A 20,666-nucleotide genomic window follows, 5' to 3' on the forward strand; every position below is an offset into this window, starting at 1 on the left:
ATGTTACAGTATGTCCAAACTCTAAATTATTCCATTTGTTATTTCGAAAAGCCAGTATAAGGGAAAAGTAGTGGTGATGAAAAAGAAAAAAAAAAATTTGTGGGTTTAACCCAGGGCCGGACAAATCCCCGGAACAAGGTCGTCAATACTATTTAAAATTGCTACAGTTAGCAGCCAACTTTTGAGGTTTTCTCTAGTTGTGGACAATGGAGCTGACTCCTATTAAAACAAAAAAACTTGCTGGCTTCTGCATTGGGACAGAATGGTTCCTAATTTCCAAATGTATTTGTCCACCACTGGTTTAACCATTCAATTTCCTTTTTAATATTATTTCTGGTCCTCGTTAGGGGGGTGTCCTTTGCCTACATACTTTGCACTTATGGGTATCCCTTTTTCTTGTCTTAAAATATTGGTAGGTGAAATATGAATGTGTTAGGAAGGATGACACATAATTATAGAGCGTATATATTAATTCTCACAGTTCTGGGAATATACATATAGGGTAGACGCAGGTTCTTCACACCTGTCTGGAGTCCTCAAACAAAATAATACATTGCTGTCAGATGTATTCGGTCCCGTGCTGCCGTCATCTCATGATAGGTGGGTGACAGTCAAAGGCCAAGGACATCGCGTTCTAAAAGAAAATGTCATGCTTTGACTTTTATCCCTCTCTTCAGCGCCAGCTGCCCCTGTTGGCCGATTCACAAAAAGATGCTTTTATCGAAAACTTTCCTCCTGTCTCTTAGACTGCGTATTGCTCATTTATTCCACACTTCTATAATGCATCAATACTCTTTGTAATCTGATCGATTTGCTGTGTACAGAGACACAGATATTGACACTTCTATATCCCACAGTGCAGTTGCCAGTACCTCTGCTAGCTATAAAGTGAACCTTATATAAACCTGTGTCATTGAAGCTGAGCATAGGAATAAAACAAAAACATAAGTAGAGGTTCTCTTTAGTGAAAACAGCATATCAAAACGGCAAGTAGATGCAGTGATATACTGTAGATAGCTAAAGTTGTATGAGAATCCTGACTTCACCTGTAAAAGTCAAGCTTGGCCATGCCCTCTCTTGCATTCTGAGTTTGTCTATTGGTAAGTGAGGCTGCCTATCACATGATAGGACCAATCAGAAGGATCAGCATGAGGATGAGGCATTTAAAAAAATATAATAATAAATAATATTATTATTATTATTAATTTATTCAAAATTTTGAGGTTTTCTCTAGTTGTGGACAATGGAGCTGACTCCTATTAAAACAAAAAAACTTGCTGGCTTCTGCATTGGGACAGAATGGTTCCTAATTTCCAAATGTATTTGTCCACCACTGGTTTAACCATTCAATTTCCTTTTTAATATTATTTCTGGTCCTCGTTAGGGGGGTGTCCTTTGCCTACATACTTTGCACTTATGGGTATCCCTTTTTCTTGTCTTAAAATATTGGTAGGTGAAATATGAATGTGTTAGGAAGGATGACACATAATTATAGAGCGTATATATTAATTCTCACAGTTCTGGGAATATACATATAGGGTAGACGCAGGTTCTTCACACCTGTCTGGAGTCCTCAAACAAAATAATACATTGCTGTCAGATGTATTCGGTCCCGTGCTGCCGTCATCTCATGATAGGTGGGTGACAGTCAAAGGCCAAGGACATCGCGTTCTAAAAGAAAATGTCATGCTTTGACTTTTATCCCTCTCTTCAGCGCCAGCTGCCCCTGTTGGCCGATTCACAAAAAGATGCTTTTATCGAAAACTTTCCTCCTGTCTCTTAGACTGCGTATTGCTCATTTATTCCACACTTCTATAATGCATCAATACTCTTTGTAATCTGATCGATTTGCTGTGTACAGAGACACAGATATTGACACTTCTATATCCCACAGTGCAGTTGCCAGTACCTCTGCTAGCTATAAAGTGAACCTTATATAAACCTGTGTCATTGAAGCTGAGCATAGGAATAAAACAAAAACATAAGTAGAGGTTCTCTTTAGTGAAAACAGCATATCAAAACGGCAAGTAGATGCAGTGATATACTGTAGATAGCTAAAGTTGTATGAGAATCCTGACTTCACCTGTAAAAGTCAAGCTTGGCCATGCCCTCTCTTGCATTCTGAGTTTGTCTATTGGTAAGTGAGGCTGCCTATCACATGATAGGACCAATCAGAAGGATCAGCATGAGGATGAGGCATTTAAAAAAATATAATAATAAATAATATTATTATTATTATTAATTTATTCTTAAACTGCAAAATGCAGTTTTTCTGCTACGCTATCTTGTTGGGCCATGTTGGATAGAAATAGTACTTAAAGGGATTCTTCTTTTAAAGGAAGTATAAATCTTTTAACAAGTTCTAGTGTGTAGAAGTCGATTTTTCCTTGGTGTTTTGATGTTTTAGTTTCTAATTCAGGCGGAAGAAAACTCGGTTGGCCAAGATTTCTTCCCAAGCTGCTGCCTTCATCTCCTTTTCTCACACTTATCCTAATGCAAATCGTCTCTCAGGGGGCTGCAGGAACGTCTGCAAAGTGATTAACAGATGGAGCTTCTGAATTTGACATACAGCTGAAAGAAACATAATAAAAAAATGTGTTTGTCCACTACATAAATCTCTGTTGTCTATTAAGCGACAAAACAGAACATTATGTAGAATACAACCCATTGTTCCCTTTGAAGTTGGCTTCCTTATGAAACGTGGTTGCACCTACTAATGCTTTTCTATTTTAGTAGAACAGGAAGTGGAGCTAGCAGCATGTGTTCATCTGGTTGGATTAAAGCAGTGGTGGTCAACATGATCAAGTGCAGCCTCTGACATCTCCATAGGGCTGCACATACTATTCAGTGAGTGTAATGTTAAAGAACTGCAGACATACAAAATGATGGTCCACAGATTCGAGGCATGCTACAGGAGATAGTCAGAGATGGTGGTCAGAAACTCTAGGCATCCTACAGGAGATGATCAGAAACTCTAGGCATCCTATAGGAAAAGGTCAGAGACTATAAACATGCTACAGGAGATGGTCCGAGACTATGGACATGCTACAGGCGATGGTCCGCGATTATGGACATGATACAGGAGATGGTATGAGACTTTAAGCATGCTACAGGAGATGGTCAGGGGCTATGAGCATGCTACAGGAGATTGTCAGGAGTTATGAGCATGCTACAGGAGATTGTCAGGAGTTATGAGCATGCTACAGGAGATTGTCAGGAGTTATGAGCATGCTACAGGAGATTGTCAGGAGTTATGAGCATGCTTCAGGAGATGGTCAGGAGTTATGAGCATGCTTCAGGAGATGGTCAGGAGCTATGAGCATGCTTCAGGAGATGGTCAGGAGCTATGAGCATGCTTCAGGAGATGGTCAGGGCCTATAAGCATGCTTCAGGAGATGGTCAGAAGCTATGAGCATGCTACAGGAAATTGTCAGGGGCTATGAGAGTCAGGAGCTATGAGCATGCTTCAGGAGATGGTCAGGAGCTATGAGCATGCTTCAGGAGATGGTCAGGGCCTATAAGCATGCTTCAGGAGATGGTCAGAAGCTATGAGCATGCTACAGGAAATTGTCAGGGGCTATGAGCATGCTACAGGAAATGGTCAGGAGTGTTAGCATGCTTCAGGAGATGATCAAGAACTATGAGCATGCTTCAGGAGATGGTCAGGGGCTGTGAGCATGCTTCATGAGATGGCCAGGGGCTGTAAGCATGCTTCAAGAGATGGTCAGGGGCTGTGAATATGCATTACGTTAGCCTGCCAGAGATCTTTACTATTACTGCCCCCTATACAATCAATCCTGTTATACACTCCCTCCCATTCCTTGTCTTGCTGTCTCAGGGAGAGGAGGAAAAATCTCCCCACTATATTGAAAACTAAAAAAGAAAATCTGGCTGTAGTTGGGCTTTTAAGTGAAACTCCTCCAGTTTTGTTGGTAAAGCTCACTCCCCTCCAGATGATCTGTATGCAGTGTATAGAGTTTGGCATATGTTAATTGGGAATCTTTGCCTATTACTACTCTGAAGAAGCTGATGTTGTACTTGCTTCCATTTGTTACCATGTCCTCTCTCAAAGTGACTGCTAAATGGAAGGGCCTGCCTTCATTATCAGCACTTTAGCAGTCCCAGTGTTGTATGAGGAACATCTCCATCTTCCCTTAAGTCGTGAATAGTCTTGGATAGTGGGGTTGATTTACTAAGGTGGTAGCGCATGTTCACTTTACAAAGCGAATTTCCATTTAGATCAGTAATTGAGGGGTAGCTGTGAATACACAGTCAAGTGCATGGAGAATTTTTGCACACATAAAATTGGATGCTGGAAGTCGGCACAGCTTTACCTCACTCACTAAGCTAAGTGCAAATTTCACTTTGCTAAGGAGACGGACTATACTTTAGTAAATCACCCCCCAGTATCTCGGCAATATTGAAACGCCTGCTACAGGGGGTTGGCTCAAATTTGACTTCTAGCTCTTTGCCGACTATAATGCAGGAGCCAGAAATTGTATGGGGGGGGTGTCTTTGCACAAAGATTTACAGAACACCCCTAGATTGCTATATTGCAAGGAAGCAATATTTCCATTTTTTTGGCAGGTTGTAGAAAATCAGAGCAGCTGCAGATTGGAAAGGAAAGGTGATTTTAATAGCATTACAAGATGGCTTTTGCAGTAACTTGTGGCAGGCGCCAAGCAGCACGGACCACTATGTTATCCATTATAGCTTGCCTCCTGAATTGGCTGCACTCCTGCGTAGGCTGCTGCCCTAGGTGTGTGTGCGCTCCTGGACTCATAACTACACAGAAGTTATTTGCCGGCTGGAATTTACAAAGATCCTTCCTGCCAGAATAGTAATTTCCTCTTTAAGGCTGTGAATTTGGTGACGGCGGTTAATTATGTCGTTCAGGATGAGCCTGTGTTGCAGAAATGTGACTCCTCCATAACACGACTTGAGTCTTTCATTAATAATATGCCAGCAACCCACTGCAGGGTGATGTCTTTTTTAATTACAGGGATCTAAAAAAAAAACACAAAAAAAAACACTCCCTTCTTCCTGAATGACAGAGGCAGCTTAACCACGTATCTGCCATGAAGTGCAGACCAAGCTTCTTTTTTTTTTTGGCTGCTGTGAAAGGGTCAGTTCACTCCAAACTGATATTTCAGTTTTGAATACATGGCATCCATTTACACATTTAGTGGAAAATTGAGCCTTCAGTTCCTAGCTCCACCCACTCCATGCCACGGCACAATCTGAAAAAAGGCAACAAGGTCACAGTAAAGCAAGGGTAGGCAACACCACCACTCCAGCTGTGCTGAAACTACAAATCCTATAATGCCTTTGCTTCTGGGAGTCATTCCTGTGGCTGTCAGTCTTGCAACCTCTTATGGTGATTGTAGTTCCAGAACAGCTGGAGTGCCGAGGTTGCCTACCCCTGCTGCAAAGTGTGGTTACCCATAGGAGACATTGCTGTGCCTGTCAGTCTTATAATGCCTTATGGAACCAGTAGTTCCACAACAGTTGGAGTGAGGAAGTCACCTACCCATGCTGTAAAATTCAGTTACCCATGGGAGTCATTGCTGTGGCTTTCAGTCTTGCGGAACTACAAGTCCCATGCGGCAATACAAGACGGTCACAGCTATGTCTTATATGGGTAACTGCACTTTACAGCAGGGATAGGCAGCTTTGCCAGTCCAGCTATTTTGCTACTACAAGTGCCATGATGCCTAACCCTGCTGTAAAGTGCAGTTACCCACGGGAGTCAATCTTGTGGCTGCCAGTCTTCCAATGCCTCATGGGACTTGTAGTTCCACAAGACTGACAGCCACAGGAATGACTCCCATGGGTAACTGCACTTCACAGCAGGGGTAGGCAGCTTTGGCACTCCAGCTGTTCTGGAACTACAAGTCCTATGAGGCATTATAACAACTGGAGTGCCAAAGCTGCCTACCCCTGCTGTAAAGTGCAGTTACCCATGGGAGTCATTCCTGTGGCTGTCAGTCTTGCAATGCCTCATGGCACTTGTAGTTCCACAACAGCGGAGTACCAAAGTTGCCCACTTCTGCTGTAAAGTGCAGTTACCCAATGGATCCGATCGGATTGTCTGTTATTGAATATAGTCCTTGCTCTTTGTTCATGGATAGGCCCACAGCCTTTTTGAATCTTTTTAATACGGACGTTAATCATTGCCTTGCACTATAGTGTGGCAATGGATGTGCTATTGCCCTTATACATCCTACAAAAAGTATCCTTTAAATATTTTGTAACTGAATTCATATTCCACGGATTTCACAGATTCCTGTGAGTCAACTTGTCAACAAAATGTAATTACTTTGTTTCCTTCTCCCTCCCCCATTTTTTTTTTTTCCCTGTTGAATTCGGGTTGTCCATCCGCACATTCATAATACTGCCCATTCACAATTCTCCACAGAATCTCCGGGCAGGTCACCTCGTTTGACACAAAGGCCTCATTTGTCTGTCATAGGCAAGGCTGGGGATTTTTTTCCCCTTTCCTCCCCTCCCCTACGCTTGGAGGCAAGTGAACAATTTTTTTTTTTTAGAGTGGCAAAAAATAATCTTTTTTTTAGAGCATGTATAAATATTTTAAGTCTTCATTAAAACATTCGAATTCCAGTTGGATGGAGCAGAGCGTACTTGCGCGTCCTGTGTGCTGACAGACAGAGCTTTGGCGGTGACAGGATCGTGACGCACTGGCAATTAAGGCCGGGGTTATGAGGCAGGCTTTCAGGTGGGGGCAGGGAGGCCCCCAAGGCTTCTCACTACACAATGGGATTTACGGCATGGTAAAATCGGGCCTTATTTGCCAAAGAGGCGGAGGGGTTGTTTTAATTTTTCCTTTTATTGTAGCACCAAGCTAGATTCACACTTTTGATTCATGCCTCCTCCACTGCTTGAGGAAAATAGATCAACAGACACTACAATGGTTTATAGTGTTAAAGAGCCACGTTTTTCTTTCTGGTTTACTTGTGTTGTCGGCTCCAGTCATCACATCTGCGTGCTAAAGTATCTAAAGACAATTTTTTACATTTTATTTTGGATTTGGATAGTATAGTGCAAGGGTAGGCAAACTTTGGCCCTCCAGCTGTTGAACTACAGGTCCCACAAGGCCTTCAGCCCTTTAGCTGTTGTGGAACTACAAATCGTGCCACAGGAATGACGCTCAAAGGCAAATGCATGATAGGGTTTCATAGTTTTACCACAGCTGGATGGCCGCAGTTTGGCTGTCCATGGAGCAGGGAATGTTTAAAACTCCTGTTAGTATTTTGTTTTTCCCCATCTGCGTATTATTAGGGAGATTTCCCTTCACCTTTTATCTCCCTTCCCTTTTCCTACAGATACTACAGGAAGTGATAAAATAAAACTCTCCAAAAGACCTCAGTGGAAGATTTGCCTTTTTCTGTTCTGGTGCAACTACAGATTTTGGATTTTCCCTCGCTCTCATTCCCGATAACAAAAAACCTGACAGGGTTCTCAGTAGTTTATCCAAAACAAATTAATAATAATAATATTTAATTATTATTTATTTTTGCTAAATTGCACTTTTTACCTTTTTTGTGATCCGGCTTGGAAACCCTTTTAGAGTTTCCTCGTTTTACGCCAGGTTCACAATATGGCTTTGCAGTAATGCAGGTGAACGGCACCCTGAGGACAACAGACACATACTGCGACACATACTGCGGCACATTCCTGAAAAAGGGTCTGCACTGGGGTGCATTGGCAGCCCATTAAAAAAAAAGTGCTAACTTTTTGAAACTAAAAAAAAAAAAAATGATTACCCAAGAAAAGTGAAGACCCTTAATGTATTGGGGGCCACTTTGCACTGCTCCGTGAGTGTCAGCTCTGTTGGGAGGGGGGGTTGCCCTTACAATGATTAATGTGTATTTATATCTATACATTGTGATAAGTTGAAGGGTATTTGCCTTGTTGGGGCTCATTTGAATTGGATGGTATTCCGGCCTCCCCAAAAGGCAACGTTTGACATTACCCTCCCATCTACACAAACCTTTAAAGAATAAAGACAAGCTATTCTGACCAAGCTGAAAGCGTATAGTCCAAGCTGCAGCAGGTGCTCAGCAGTTGTTGTTTCAAGAATGGGCAGCTTTCGAAGGTATTGTCTGTTAATGGCGTAGGCACATCTAGCACTTTGTTGTCGTAATTGCCATATTGTCTGCTGTGCTAAATCCGTAATGTATCCATAGAGTGTGACAGAATAGTGACATCTAACCATCTATTTGCCATTAAGGGACTGCTGAAAATATACACACCACTAACACCTCTAATCTGAAGATGCATTGAGCAACCTTCTACTCTACAGATGCTAAGGAACTTCAGCTACCTCCATGCCTTCCCAAGTGTAGGCAGGATGTGTGCTGGGAGTTGTAGTGAATCATTGGTTTTCAGTTCTGTAGACTGCTACAACCTAAATCTCCCCAAGATGTTTGTGATGGTGTCCAGAGAAACTGATTGTGGCAAATGCAGCAGGTGCTTTCTAAAAATGAATGGATTATTTTCTGAAGGAACAAAATATAAAGACTGTACTTCCATGTGTAAAATGGCATGTAGTAGAACACTAATCAAGGCACTAGTTTAATCACCATCGGACCCTTTTTTAAATGTATTATTAGATTATTATTATTATCATTATTATTATTCTGGATTTCTGAGGATGTTAAATGTTGCATTTGGTGGACATATAGGTATTTTGTCATTTGATTTTTTGGTGTTTGATTTTATGTATTTATTTATTTTATAACATGTTTGCTCCTCTTTGCCTGTTGGTTGACTCTCCAAAGAACACTTCACACACGCAATTTCAGGGTAAAAGCCTTGGACAAAGCCACAACTTGCTTTTCTTGGTGGGGACTATCACCATCACATTGGGTGTTACTTCTCAAAATGTGATCTTGCTGAAGAGAGAGAACATTGGGCAAATAATGATTTTAATATTTTTGTTGGCATTGCAGTAAAGCAGGTCTTTCAAAAGCCACACAACTTGCTGGGTCATAGTTTATTCTGTTGATTACCCATTTGCTTTTTTATGGCCCACAGTATGGTCACAGTATGTATTTCCAAAAATTAATGTCCCTTGGGTCCAGCTAACTAAAACATATCCTTGACAGTTTTCAGGCTGCTTCTTACAGGCTGGTGCAGCAATGGAATTCCTTACAACGTAATCCATATCCAGAAGAGAGTACACTGCCTGGAAATATTACAAAAAATGGCACCTCTTTGGACATCTTTACCATTCTTATGGCCAACCATGTTATTGCTGAGACTTAACATCAATATTCATATGCAGTGTTTCACTGGACTGCACTGCCCTACTATATCTGGGTATATCATGAATAATAGCACCTCTTGGAAGTCTATACTTTTCTTGTTGCTAACCATGTTATTGTTGAAAGTTAACATCAACATTGTTGATGTTACCAGTGTGCAGTGTTTCACTGGACTGCACTGGCCTCCAGCATCCATGCAGAGAAAGAGTTGGTTGTTGCATGTTGCTTGAGCCATGTAGAGTCCGGTAGCTCTAGCATCCCTTTCCTGCCTTTTTGATTACTGCACTGGGTGCAATGAGTTGTGCATAGCTACCTTATTAGATAATATGCCTATTCCATATGTTTTCTCTACAAAGTTGAGTGGCTTTTTTCCATTCGCTAGTATGCTCCTGATCTAGTCAAGGGAGGCCCTTATACTTGTTGTTGGTAAACCAAAAGAGATTGCACATTCAGATTGTAATGTACAGTATGTGGCCAAGGTTGAAATCATACATATGTTGGGTTAGTTCAAAATGTCTACCTCTAGGCTTATTCGGTAAACAAGTGCCATGAGTCATATACATCCCTGTCCATAGCCTATTTCAGCTGTCAACCGGATACAGCAGTCAGAAAATGAAAAATAATTAGTGTGGGCCGTTGCCTGTGGTACATCACCGCAGCTCTTAGCCCAGCCTTATGTCAATGAAGAACTTGATCAGGATTACGGCACCTTTTTCCACTGCGCCAAACTTTCTAAATGACGCCTTTGTCTAATTTCTTTTACCACCTCTCATGACTGTCTACATTATTCCTGGAGGGAGTACTGTAACCTTGTTTAAAGACGTTTTCGCTGTTCAACTTCATGAACATTAAGGCTTTTTATACACGGCTATTTTCCACTCTGTTTTAGTCAGGAGCTGCATGCCTGAAGGTCCTTAATGCTCACTAATGGACATACACTACGCATCCAGGAAAAGTGCTTATGACCTGTCAGTTTGTGTGCATTAAGAAACCACTTGCAGACATACTTTTATCTGCAAAGTCCTTTTCTTCCGGAAGCGCTAAGCCTGTTCTTGGTACAGACATTGGAGTTTAAAGTGTATTAGTTAGAACCTCTACCCTCATGACCTGTATCTGGGACACAAAGTAATGGGAAATCCAAATTTTTACAACTGCCACAGGGACAGGAGGAAAGGGCAAAATCTCCCATTGGGCACCCTTGTGACGGTACTAAGAACTCGCTACTATTACTTGACCACATAACTTTACACTGGGGGGGTAGCTAAAGTTCGGCCCTCCAGCAGAGGTGAAACTAAAAATGCCTTCTTGTATCTGCCTCTGGAAGTCATGCTTGTGGCTGCCAGTCATGGAATGCCTAATGGGATTTGTAATTTCACCAACTGGAGGGCCAACGTTTGCCTACCACTACATTACACCAAAGTAGTTTCAGAAAAACTGCAAGCCTTTCTGCAAAGAAAAAAGAAAATTGCTTTGGATTTTATCCGGCAAGCTTTGCTTTGGTTTTGACTCCTGTGTGTTATTGTGGAGTGCCCACTTTTGTTTTGATCTTGGGTAAACTTTGTCATAAATCCAGTGTGATCCAGGGCAGGAGTGACATACTGCAACAATTGGTATAATTGGGTGCTATGAAATACAAATACTAATCAGACTTCAGATTACTGAACTAAGCTTGCTTTGAAGATGATTTCCAATTTGGTTGCTAAAAGTTACTGGACTTTGCACAGGTACCAAATAAAGCCCAGCCATTTGTCAAGATCAAGGGGCTAAGCTGCTTCTCAACTGCAGGGCAGCTCCTTTACTGCATTATCTTTCATTTTGTATACCACTTGAACAACAAAAACCTGACCTACTACTTGGTCATATCTTGGCTATATGGATGCAGAGTGAAGGATTACAGTCTTTAAAAATAAAAACCGTGACTCGTTTGTGTGTGTGTAAAATGCGTCACTGCATTGCTGGGAGTGTAAGCCGTCGCCTTTATCATCAAAGTCTATTCCCTGTGAGTGTCTCTGTCTGCATTTGGGATATAAGTCACTTTTATGGGCTTATTCAGGAACAGCGGAGAGCTACACGTATCAACCAATTGGATTTAATATTGTTCACCGACATTGATGTGACTGCACAAAGCATCACTTGGTTCTGCTTTGTCTCTCTCAGTTAGTTATTCATATTACTATTATTTGTATTTTGTTAAAATCAAATCGGTTAAAAAATAATTACCGTCCTTTCAAAAAATCGCAAGTGATTTGTAGCAATACTGGCACAGTTGGCTTGTATAGAAAAATGTTCAAAACTTCCCCTAATTTTGTTTTTTGTTATATTTTTATTAACTCCGCTGTGTAGATTCCAAATGATCTTGTTTGTTAGGTGCTTATCATTAGAGAATTATAGTGTGTCTAGTTAAAAGATGACTACCAATAATCTACCTATCTAAAGCTATTTTCTATAGATTTATTTTTTTCTATCAGCCTATGGTCAGATGGAAAAAGTGCAATGGATTCCTCCATCTACGCTAAACTGTCTGGGTTAAGGAATCTCCCGGCGGACCAAGCTTCAGTATCTTGCTAGTCGGCCCCGCTGGCTGTCAAAATACCTGGATAATGACTGCATCCAATCAGATTGTTCAGGTATTTTGGGAGCCAGCGGGGCCAACTAGCAAGATACTGAAGCTTGGCCCAGCGGGAGATTCCTCCATCCACACAGTTTAGCAAAATGGAGGAATCCATTGCACTTTTTCCATCTGACCATAGGCTGAAACCATCTATAGGTTTATGGGCAGCTTTAGCGATCACATTGCTAAAATAATCGCCAGCTGTAGCAATACTTTCCCAAGATTAGTGATGAGAATTGTTTTTGGTGACTTGTGATAGAGCTTTATATTGCAGGTTTTTAAACTCCAATACATTTGTGTTGGATTCCGTTCTTTGTACATTACCCTTGGCCTTACTGAGTCAACTGGTCCCTTTTATGCATCAGAAAAAACTAGTGTAACTTTTTTTTAAATGTTAAACATAAACCTTTTCACCATTCAGTTAGACATTCTTCAATAGTAAAAGCCCAGAATGAAAAGTCTCTTTGTGCAATCTTTATAGAGGTGTGATTCATACTGTCATTATATGGACTCTGGTCAGTCTTGGTGAAGTCAGTCGTAGAGTAGGGAGGGGCAGATGTGCACCCTGTACTTTTGATTACTGCACATGTTATATCTTTGGGTGTTCCTTAATTTTTACAGTAGAGTTCTTTCTTTTTTTTTTTTTTCCTTCTTCCTATTGAAACTGGAGAACTACTGGATCATAAAAAGCACCATAAACATGTTAACTGTGTAGGGCTAGGTATATGTTGTATCGGCTACATATTAGTTTTTATTATGCAACTCAAATCTGCCTTCCTGGCTTCTCTCTCTCCTGGCTCTCTCTCTCTCTCTCCTCTTTCACACCTGGCTGCCTCTCCTCGCTCTCTCCTCTGGCTGTCTCACCTTGCTCTCACTATCTCCGTCATCTGTACTGGATTCCACCAGCAGGTGGCGCTGCAGGTTAATTATGTGATTGCTGAAATTGAGTCATGTACTCTACTGGCATTAAGCCCCTCTGGTGTTTCTGCTGTCATATCAAAGCTTAAGCAGGTCTAAAGTGTATTTAAAACCGTTACAATGAACCGCTCTAATTTGCTCCTGGTTGGTCTGTTAAATATTCCATTGAAAGCATTTTGTTATATTTGGTGCAGTTGATAAAAAATTCAGAGCTGTCCCGTGTCCTTTGTACACTTCCTGTGTTATCTTAAACTGCCTTCCTAGTTGTTATCGGGGACTACACAGTGATTAGCCTTTATGTTGTAGAGATCTGAGAGCAGAAGTGGTTGAGTAGTTAACCTGCCATATAGCTTCCGATGGACTTTTTATAAGAGTGTCTCTCAAGGCCAGAGAGGATTGGAGGGCGGCCCTGTAACAGTCTATTGATGGCTACTGCGGAAGCAAGGCCAGTGCACATATTGAGGGTTGGGATATAAATAAACCACATACGTTATAGTCACTGAATCAAGGCAAGTATGCATCTAAGGGTGAGATGGGGGGTTAATTAAAGTGCACTTATCATTTCAGCTTGACTTTGAGTAGTGGAGGCCCCGTGCCCAGTCTGGACAAGGGATCTAAGGGCCACCACAGAGACACAGGGATCAGTTCTGAAAGCTAATAAAACTTCTTGTAGGGATCTCAAGGTGCATGTTCTTCGGTATTGTTACCATAGGAACTTTGTCAGGTTCTATTTAGCCCCCTTCAATAACTTCCAAATTATGTTTACCATTTTCCAGACCTTTGTTTCAAAGCATCTCTTGCCTTCACTCCTATGGCTGGCACAGCAGTCCTGGAAATTTTTTAACTTTTTGTTGTGTTTTTTTTCTGAGAAGGTTACTCTATAACTGATCAGTGCTGTGATTTTTCTTTCTCCAGATAAAGAAATGACAGCTGACAGACCAGACGCTCTCTGAAAAGCTGCCGTGAACAAACAACACACAATGACCACAGCTGGGCTCGCAGCTCAAGACGTGTCACTGAAGAGTGGCTTTCTTCATGGTGCACAAGGCCTGATGTGTGCAAAGTCATGCTGGGCAAATCATAGTGACTATGATAAGTAAGTGTCCCGACACCCTCCTGTCTATATAATATACAAAAAGGAGTAAAAAAAATGAAGACCAAATAAAACTTTGTTCGCAAAAGATTAAAACTTAAATCTGAACTCTTGGCCAACTGCAAAACACACTAAAGGATTTGTAATGTTGGCTAGCCAGTTCTGAGATGTATACACCTCTGGCAGCACTTGGTACAGCCAGGTTTGTGACCCCACTTTCCTCTTCTTCCGTTAAGCAACACAGATTGTCAAATCCCCAGCCTCCACCTGTAATCTGACATTTGAAGGGCATTAGCGAGACTGGTGAAGTTGTCCCTATTCTCACTTCCCCAGCAGCAGGTTTATTACCAGCACCTGTACATGCACCTGATTATCTTCTTGTGCTGGTCTTTCCTCACAAGGTCTGGTGCGGGGAACTCTATCAAAACAGATTTGCGTCCTCATATATATTGTTGAATTATATGCAGGTACCTTTAAATCACATGGGGACTCCAATGGAGAGATATCACAAAGTGAAATGATGATGTATCCTAAAACAATTCCTGCAATTTAGAATAGACAAATAATTTGTAGTGTTCAGCTGCAAAGAGGCTTACACTGTTCTAATGGTCTTGTAGGAGAGGGTAGAGAAGCATGCTATATGAAATCCTGTGGTTGTGCTGCAATACCATATTTCACCAGTAGATGCTACTGCTGTTGAGACCATTAATATATGCTTGTAATCTTTGTAAAATCCTGCACACACCAAGACTATTGTATCTAGTTTTGTATATGTACATGTGAACGTAACGTTGCTATGGAACACTGGGACATTATGTACTGTAATTACATTCTGGGATGTTATGTACTGTAATTACATTCTGTTGATGGAAGCTTTGAGAATGCAAACTTAAAAAGCAACTTGAAAATTAGACAACCTGAACATAACCCCACAGGTTGGGTTAGTCACATGGGACTTTTTTTTTTTTTTGATAGTCCTTTATGAAATTAGTCATTAAAAAAAGAAATTGATTATCTGTCTCTGTTTTTCTTGTAGCACGTTCTATGGTATGGAGTCTTTGCCCTTAACCTACTGTATGAAAGCCCCAGCTCAACAGCAAATTTCATCTTTTGGTAAGCAGTGTTAGTATTTATCCATTTTACTTCAAAGCCGTGGTGTTGCTGCATATTTAAAACTGCATCTGTTCTAAGAGCTGTTCAACACTGAAAACATTGTAGGCCTAACGTATTAAAGCCAACAGAAAGAAAAGTGCCTGTGTAGCCTGCAGCAACCACTCCGATACCGGTCATGGTTTTAGAGCATGTACAGTGATGACCTACATTTGGTTTATTGACAAGTCAGTTATATCCCAATTGATTGATCGTTATGGTTACTCTGTAGTTTAAATGAAAGCATTTTTGCAGAGTATTTATTTGTCAGGATAATATGGGGAGATTTGGGACAGATTGGAAAATTAGGGCAAATCTTGGAGGGAGGAAAGGTTAGAACCTTGACCACTTGGAAAATGTCCTTTCTTTTTCTTGGCAAATCTTGTGTACAAGGGTGGGACAGGATTTCTTTTAGAAAATTGTAGTTAAATCTTACCAAAAGGGACACAGGCAGCAATAGGAAGCTTGAATCTACGTGTCTACTCCTTCCGCTACCATATCCAAAGTTTAGAAATACTTGAGTTGGGGGTTGTGTTTTAGTTTAGATGCAATCTAGATATAGTAAGCCATCTTGATTTATAAGTGGCAATAACATTTTAAAGCATAAACCAATCCATTCTTTTATTTTATATATTTCAGGTCAGATTTCAAAGCCATTTATGGCAAATGGACACTGTTGCTCTGAAAATTGCATGAAGGCTAAAAAAACGAACTTTCTACATCTTGGCATGCCCATTTTAGAACATTCTACGAACTGTGAAGATGACCAAGTTGTTCCTTCCTTTAAAAAACTATCAGTTAATGGTGGTTCTGGTTCTGAAAGGACCCCTCCTCTGACACCTGTTAAAAATGGACCACCACCATCTTATACCATTCCTTTTAGTGATCGGAGCTCGAGGCCTCTTCCGCCACTTCCAATTTCTGAGGACAGTTCTTTTGATGAGGCAGATAGCGAGGTTGAGTTTCTCACAAGTTCTGATACAGACTTGCTTATACAAGATGGAAGACCTTTGGCTTTTAGGTATGGTGTTCCGAGCAGGCGAAGTTTCCGAGGATGTGGACAGATCAACTATGCATACTTTGACTCAACATCTGCCACCAAACCAGCAGAAGGGAGCACACCTTGTCAACAAAACGAACGCATACAGAACCCTAAACCTCAGAAACCAGAGCAAAACCACCGGAGGCTACGGCGGTCTCATTCAGGGCCAGCTGGATCGTATAATAAACCTACAATTCGAGTACATACATATAGAACTTCCCCTAATTCAGATGAAGACAAGCCTGTAGTACCACCAAGGATCCCAATACCTCCCAGGCCTATTAAGCCGGATTACAGAAGGTGGTCAGCTGAGGTTTCCTCAAATACATACAGCGATGAGGATCGACCTCCTAAGGTGCCACCCAGGGAACCTCTTTCCCGGAGCAACTCTCGAACTCCAAGCCCTAAGAGTCTTCCTTCATACCTCAATGGCGTCATGCCACCAACACAGAGTTTTGCACCTGACCCAGCATATGTCAGCACTAAAGCTTTTCAAAGACAGAACAGTGAAGGATCTGCTAACAAGATCCCTTGCATTTTACCCATTATAGAAAATGGGAAGAAGGCTAGTTCGACGCATTATTACCTTTTACCAGAGAAGCCACCATACTTTGACCGATATGAGAAATATTTTACAGAGTCTAAGGACACTGGCTCTGAGTCTAAAGTGTCATCTGGGTCTAGTGACAGTAGCTCATCTTCGTCGTCTCCAAAGGCCGACGTGAAGGCTAAACTGGACATGAACTATGCCAAGCATAAGCACCTCTCTGATGTAGTTTCTCAGTGTGCTAGTGAATAGGTCATTATCATACTACAACTTGTTACGCTAAATATCAGGACTTTCTTGGTTGGTTTCAAGGCAACACAAGGAGGGGGTAAAAAAAAGAAAGAACTGAATGCTCAATAAAAGAACTGAATATATTTTCTTAACATTTTAAGTGATCCTTCCCAGTTTCTATGAAGCAAAAACTGAAGAGATATGGAGCCCATTATGTGTCTCCTTTATTATAATGTGAGAGGTGCTCTTAATTCTGTTAATGATTGCAAGGCAAGCAACATCGTAAAGCCATTGTTGAACTATTATTTACTGTAAACCCGCAGTAAAAACAGAATAAGTGCCGTTACAAAGGAAACGAGTTCCAGGTGTTTGTGTACTGCTGATTGGTATTGGACAGTGAGCTTGTTTTGGGAAGAATTGTGCAGTATTTGTGCATCCTTTTTTTGTGCTTGTCCTCTGTGCCTCCTCTTCGTAGCTCCAATCTTTCTCACTTGTGTTGTGCTAGGCTCAAACCCGTCAAGCTGCTAGCAATTGGTTTTACCAGATTAGAACATGACAGATTCTTGTTTTTCCGGTTCTAGAAGATACTAAAAAGCACAAACCAGTGGAATGTCGTGGACTTTCAGGACTGGAACTGTTTCAAACCAAGCAAAGTGTAACTGTCGGCTGTACTTCATGGGGGCAGTCCTTTTGGTGGTGGGGCCAGTATTTTAACACCGGTTTTCTGGTCCATTGTATACTACAATGCACAGCTGTTAAACCATCAACTTGGTAAATAGTATTCATTGAAGGGAATTTATCAAACCTGGAGCAGCTGGGCATGCAGCCAATCAGCTTTCATTTTCAAATATTAATTGAACAAACTGAAGAGAGAAGCTGATTGGTTGTCATTGATAGCTGCTCCAGATTATGTCTGCTCCAGTTTTGATAAATTCCCCCATTTAGTAAAATTGTTTCCTTGGACCTTTATACGGGTTTTCAAAGTAGACCTGTTCAGTGAGCAGTGGACAGGTTTAATGAGGTAGTGCTGTGACTATGTGCAAGGTGCAGTAACCCATGGTAAAGTCAGCTTTCACTTTAGCCATGTGAAAAAACATTACCATGGGTTACTTAATGAAACCACGCAATGGGCATGCAATACGGGTAGTATCCCACTGCAGTCTGTGCTTATCTCAAAATGTATCTTGCTACAATAAACTGAAGGCTGGTTTGCGTCTATGAGTTCTCATGGCTGTTGGCACTACTTTATTGCATAAACACAAAGGGACGCTTTTTTAAGAGACTGTACAGACTTGATGGAAAATGGTGGATAGGAAATACTATTTAAGGAGCTGGTGGTTTCCCTGTGCTGAATTGAGCTTGCCATAGGCATGAGATGGCGATTGGAATCACTGCAAGATCTTTCCATAAACAATCATAGTTGTTTTAGCCAAATATGCCTGTTTATGCAGTAAATGGATGTCCTTGGTGCTGGTCTTACACCAGGAAAACATAAGCGAACATAGAGCGACAGCCTCTTTAGATAATCCATTTTTCTCAATCCTCTTTGGCCATGTTGGTCAGGGAGCGTCTTCAACATGTCCACACGTTGGGTTGCTGCAGGATCAGACAGTAGTCATCTCATATCTTTGGGAGGAGTTAGGGTTTTGTGAACAAACAGTGTACAAACAGCACCTTGTCAGACAGTGTTGTCACTATTCCCCGTGGATTTCATTGGTCAGCGTATTATGTCGATATTGACAGTTCTGCCTCCATTTTGTGCAGACCACAGATGAAAAGCACTTGCTTCTCTATGTACAGTCAAAAAAAGATTTAAAAGTAGATAATTCCAGTGTTCTTTTACTCCTTGTAAAGTGTTTATATTAGATTGCCAAGTACATCCCTCTGTCTTCTTGCTCACTTGTTCTTCTCGTTTTCTTGCATGGTATAAACAGATCTGAAACACAAGCTGGTCTTGTTTATTCAGTATTTTACGTCTTTTTAAGCTTTGAAAAACACGTTGACAAGTCTCGGTTAGGCGTCAAGGTTGAAAGGGCCCGGAAAGTACTGCCAGTGTTATCTTTAGCAACCAGCGAACTTCTTTTCTCTCAATTTTCCATCTGTCCTAAAAATGTGAGAAAAGGGGAAAAGCTGCTTTAACATTTTTCCTGAATTGTCAGTAGCACATTGGTTAGCCTTCGACGTCCATGTATCTATAATCAATAAAGAGGAAGAAGCTGGTTGATAAGGGAAACACAGACCGTCTTTCAGATTCTTCCAGTCATGAGGCTCTTTATGGCCAACACATGGCATCTTCTGTGGGCGAATGTGTCATAGGCTTAAATTGTTTGCCAAGGTCATTATTGGAGTTGGCATGTGTGCCTGTGTCTATAGTATTTTTAAGGAGTGTGTTTGGTTTTTTTTTTTATTAAGCTAAGCTTAGGATATCATTATGTTCATATTAATAGTATGATGCCATTCCTCCCAATTAAACTCTTTAATTAGTATGAATGGAATATTACAGTATGAATGGAATATTTCTTTAGGTGGGGGATCAGAAATGTAATGTATACTTTCCAGGATAGCATTCTTAAAAGATCTGCTTGTCCTCTTCCACAGAGCTCCAAATGCCTACCAAAGGGGGAGATGGGGATATTTTTTTTACTGCAATTAGATGGCTTGTTCAGTTATCACATGGCAAGGTAGCCAATCAGGCTAAGGAAACCAAAAAGTGAAAAAAAAGAAAGGAAAAAAAAAAAAAAAGCAGTATGCCGGTTGTCTATGAAAAATCATGTGACTTTTTGGTAAAGCAGTCCACGTAACAGACAGACAGACATCTGCAAAACGTAATTACTCATATGTTGACCTAACCCAAGATGCATTTAGTTCATCTACATGTTTCTATTTGGGAAACATGCATTGCATTAATGCCTTGTGGTGCCCTTTATTGTGAATGGCACCCCAATGAACGATTAGGCCTTGTTCACACCAAGCGCGTTCGAGGAGCAGACCAGAACAGTTACAGACCGGATCAAAACTGCGTCCAAATTTGTTTTCTTTACCAAAAACGGCCCGGAACGCATCAAAAACGCGGCACAACCCACGGCACTGCGTGTGCAGAAACTCATACAGTTCTGGTCTGCATTTGGTGTGAACAAGCCCTTACAGTAGTAGGCAAGGCACCTGCACTGCAGAGCATCACCCAAAAAAAAAAGGGTCACGTCATTGAATTGGTAGGTTAACCACACAAAATGGCTACTGCATTGGAAGAGGCAGTGGAATGGCACAAGAGATATCAATCCTCAAAAACAAAAAATTAATTGCTGATTTTATTCATTCGTCTTTTTTTATTCTAATGCATGATATGTATTAGAGGGAAGGCAAATTTATGTGTAAGCAATACAAAGGCCACCCACAGTGCCAAAGCCATGTCAGACAGGCAACAAAAAGGTCTATCACCTTCCACTTGAAGTTTCAAAAAAGTTCTATCATCCCTCAATCATTCTATTTTGACTGATATTTAATATTTCCCTGGACCTCAGTATATATCTAGTCATTTCAAAAACTGACTTTAGTCTGAACGTGCCACAGATTTGCTTTGATGGGGTTGTCAAAATTTTTGAAATATTGAATGTCTGATGGAAGTATTTGGGGTATGTGTGAGAATATTAACAAGCCATTAGAAATACTTTTATCTTAAGTGTAGAAAAAAATGGGCCAAAGTAATTAAGAGCATCTGTAATCTGTGCAAAATGGAGGCAACCATTGAAACAAGTCATAAAGATAACCAGTCAGAGTTAAGACACTTT

The 20,666-nt window shown here is 41.0% G+C and overlaps 1 protein-coding gene across 1 annotated transcript in view; it reads left to right on the top strand.

The window, feature by feature from the left end:
• The window catches only part of ERRFI1 (ERBB receptor feedback inhibitor 1), a 24,812-nt gene extending 7,741 nt beyond the window's left edge, over positions 1 to 17,071 (top strand). Inside the window, exons 2-4 of the mRNA XM_018552670.1 lie at positions 13,732 to 13,912; positions 14,946 to 15,022; positions 15,698 to 17,071. Coding sequence (XP_018408172.1) covers positions 13,797 to 13,912; positions 14,946 to 15,022; positions 15,698 to 16,899 — 1,395 coding nt within the window. The 5' untranslated portion in view covers positions 13,732 to 13,796 and the 3' untranslated portion in view covers positions 16,900 to 17,071. The remainder of the gene's footprint in view (positions 1 to 13,731; positions 13,913 to 14,945; positions 15,023 to 15,697) is intronic.
• Positions 17,072 to 20,666: the final 3,595 nt, after the last annotated feature.

Source organism: Nanorana parkeri, unplaced genomic scaffold (assembly GCF_000935625.1).
Source record: "Nanorana parkeri isolate BGI_ZX_2015 unplaced genomic scaffold, ASM93562v1 scaffold94, whole genome shotgun sequence".
Taxonomy (NCBI): Eukaryota; Metazoa; Chordata; class Amphibia; order Anura; family Dicroglossidae; genus Nanorana; species Nanorana parkeri.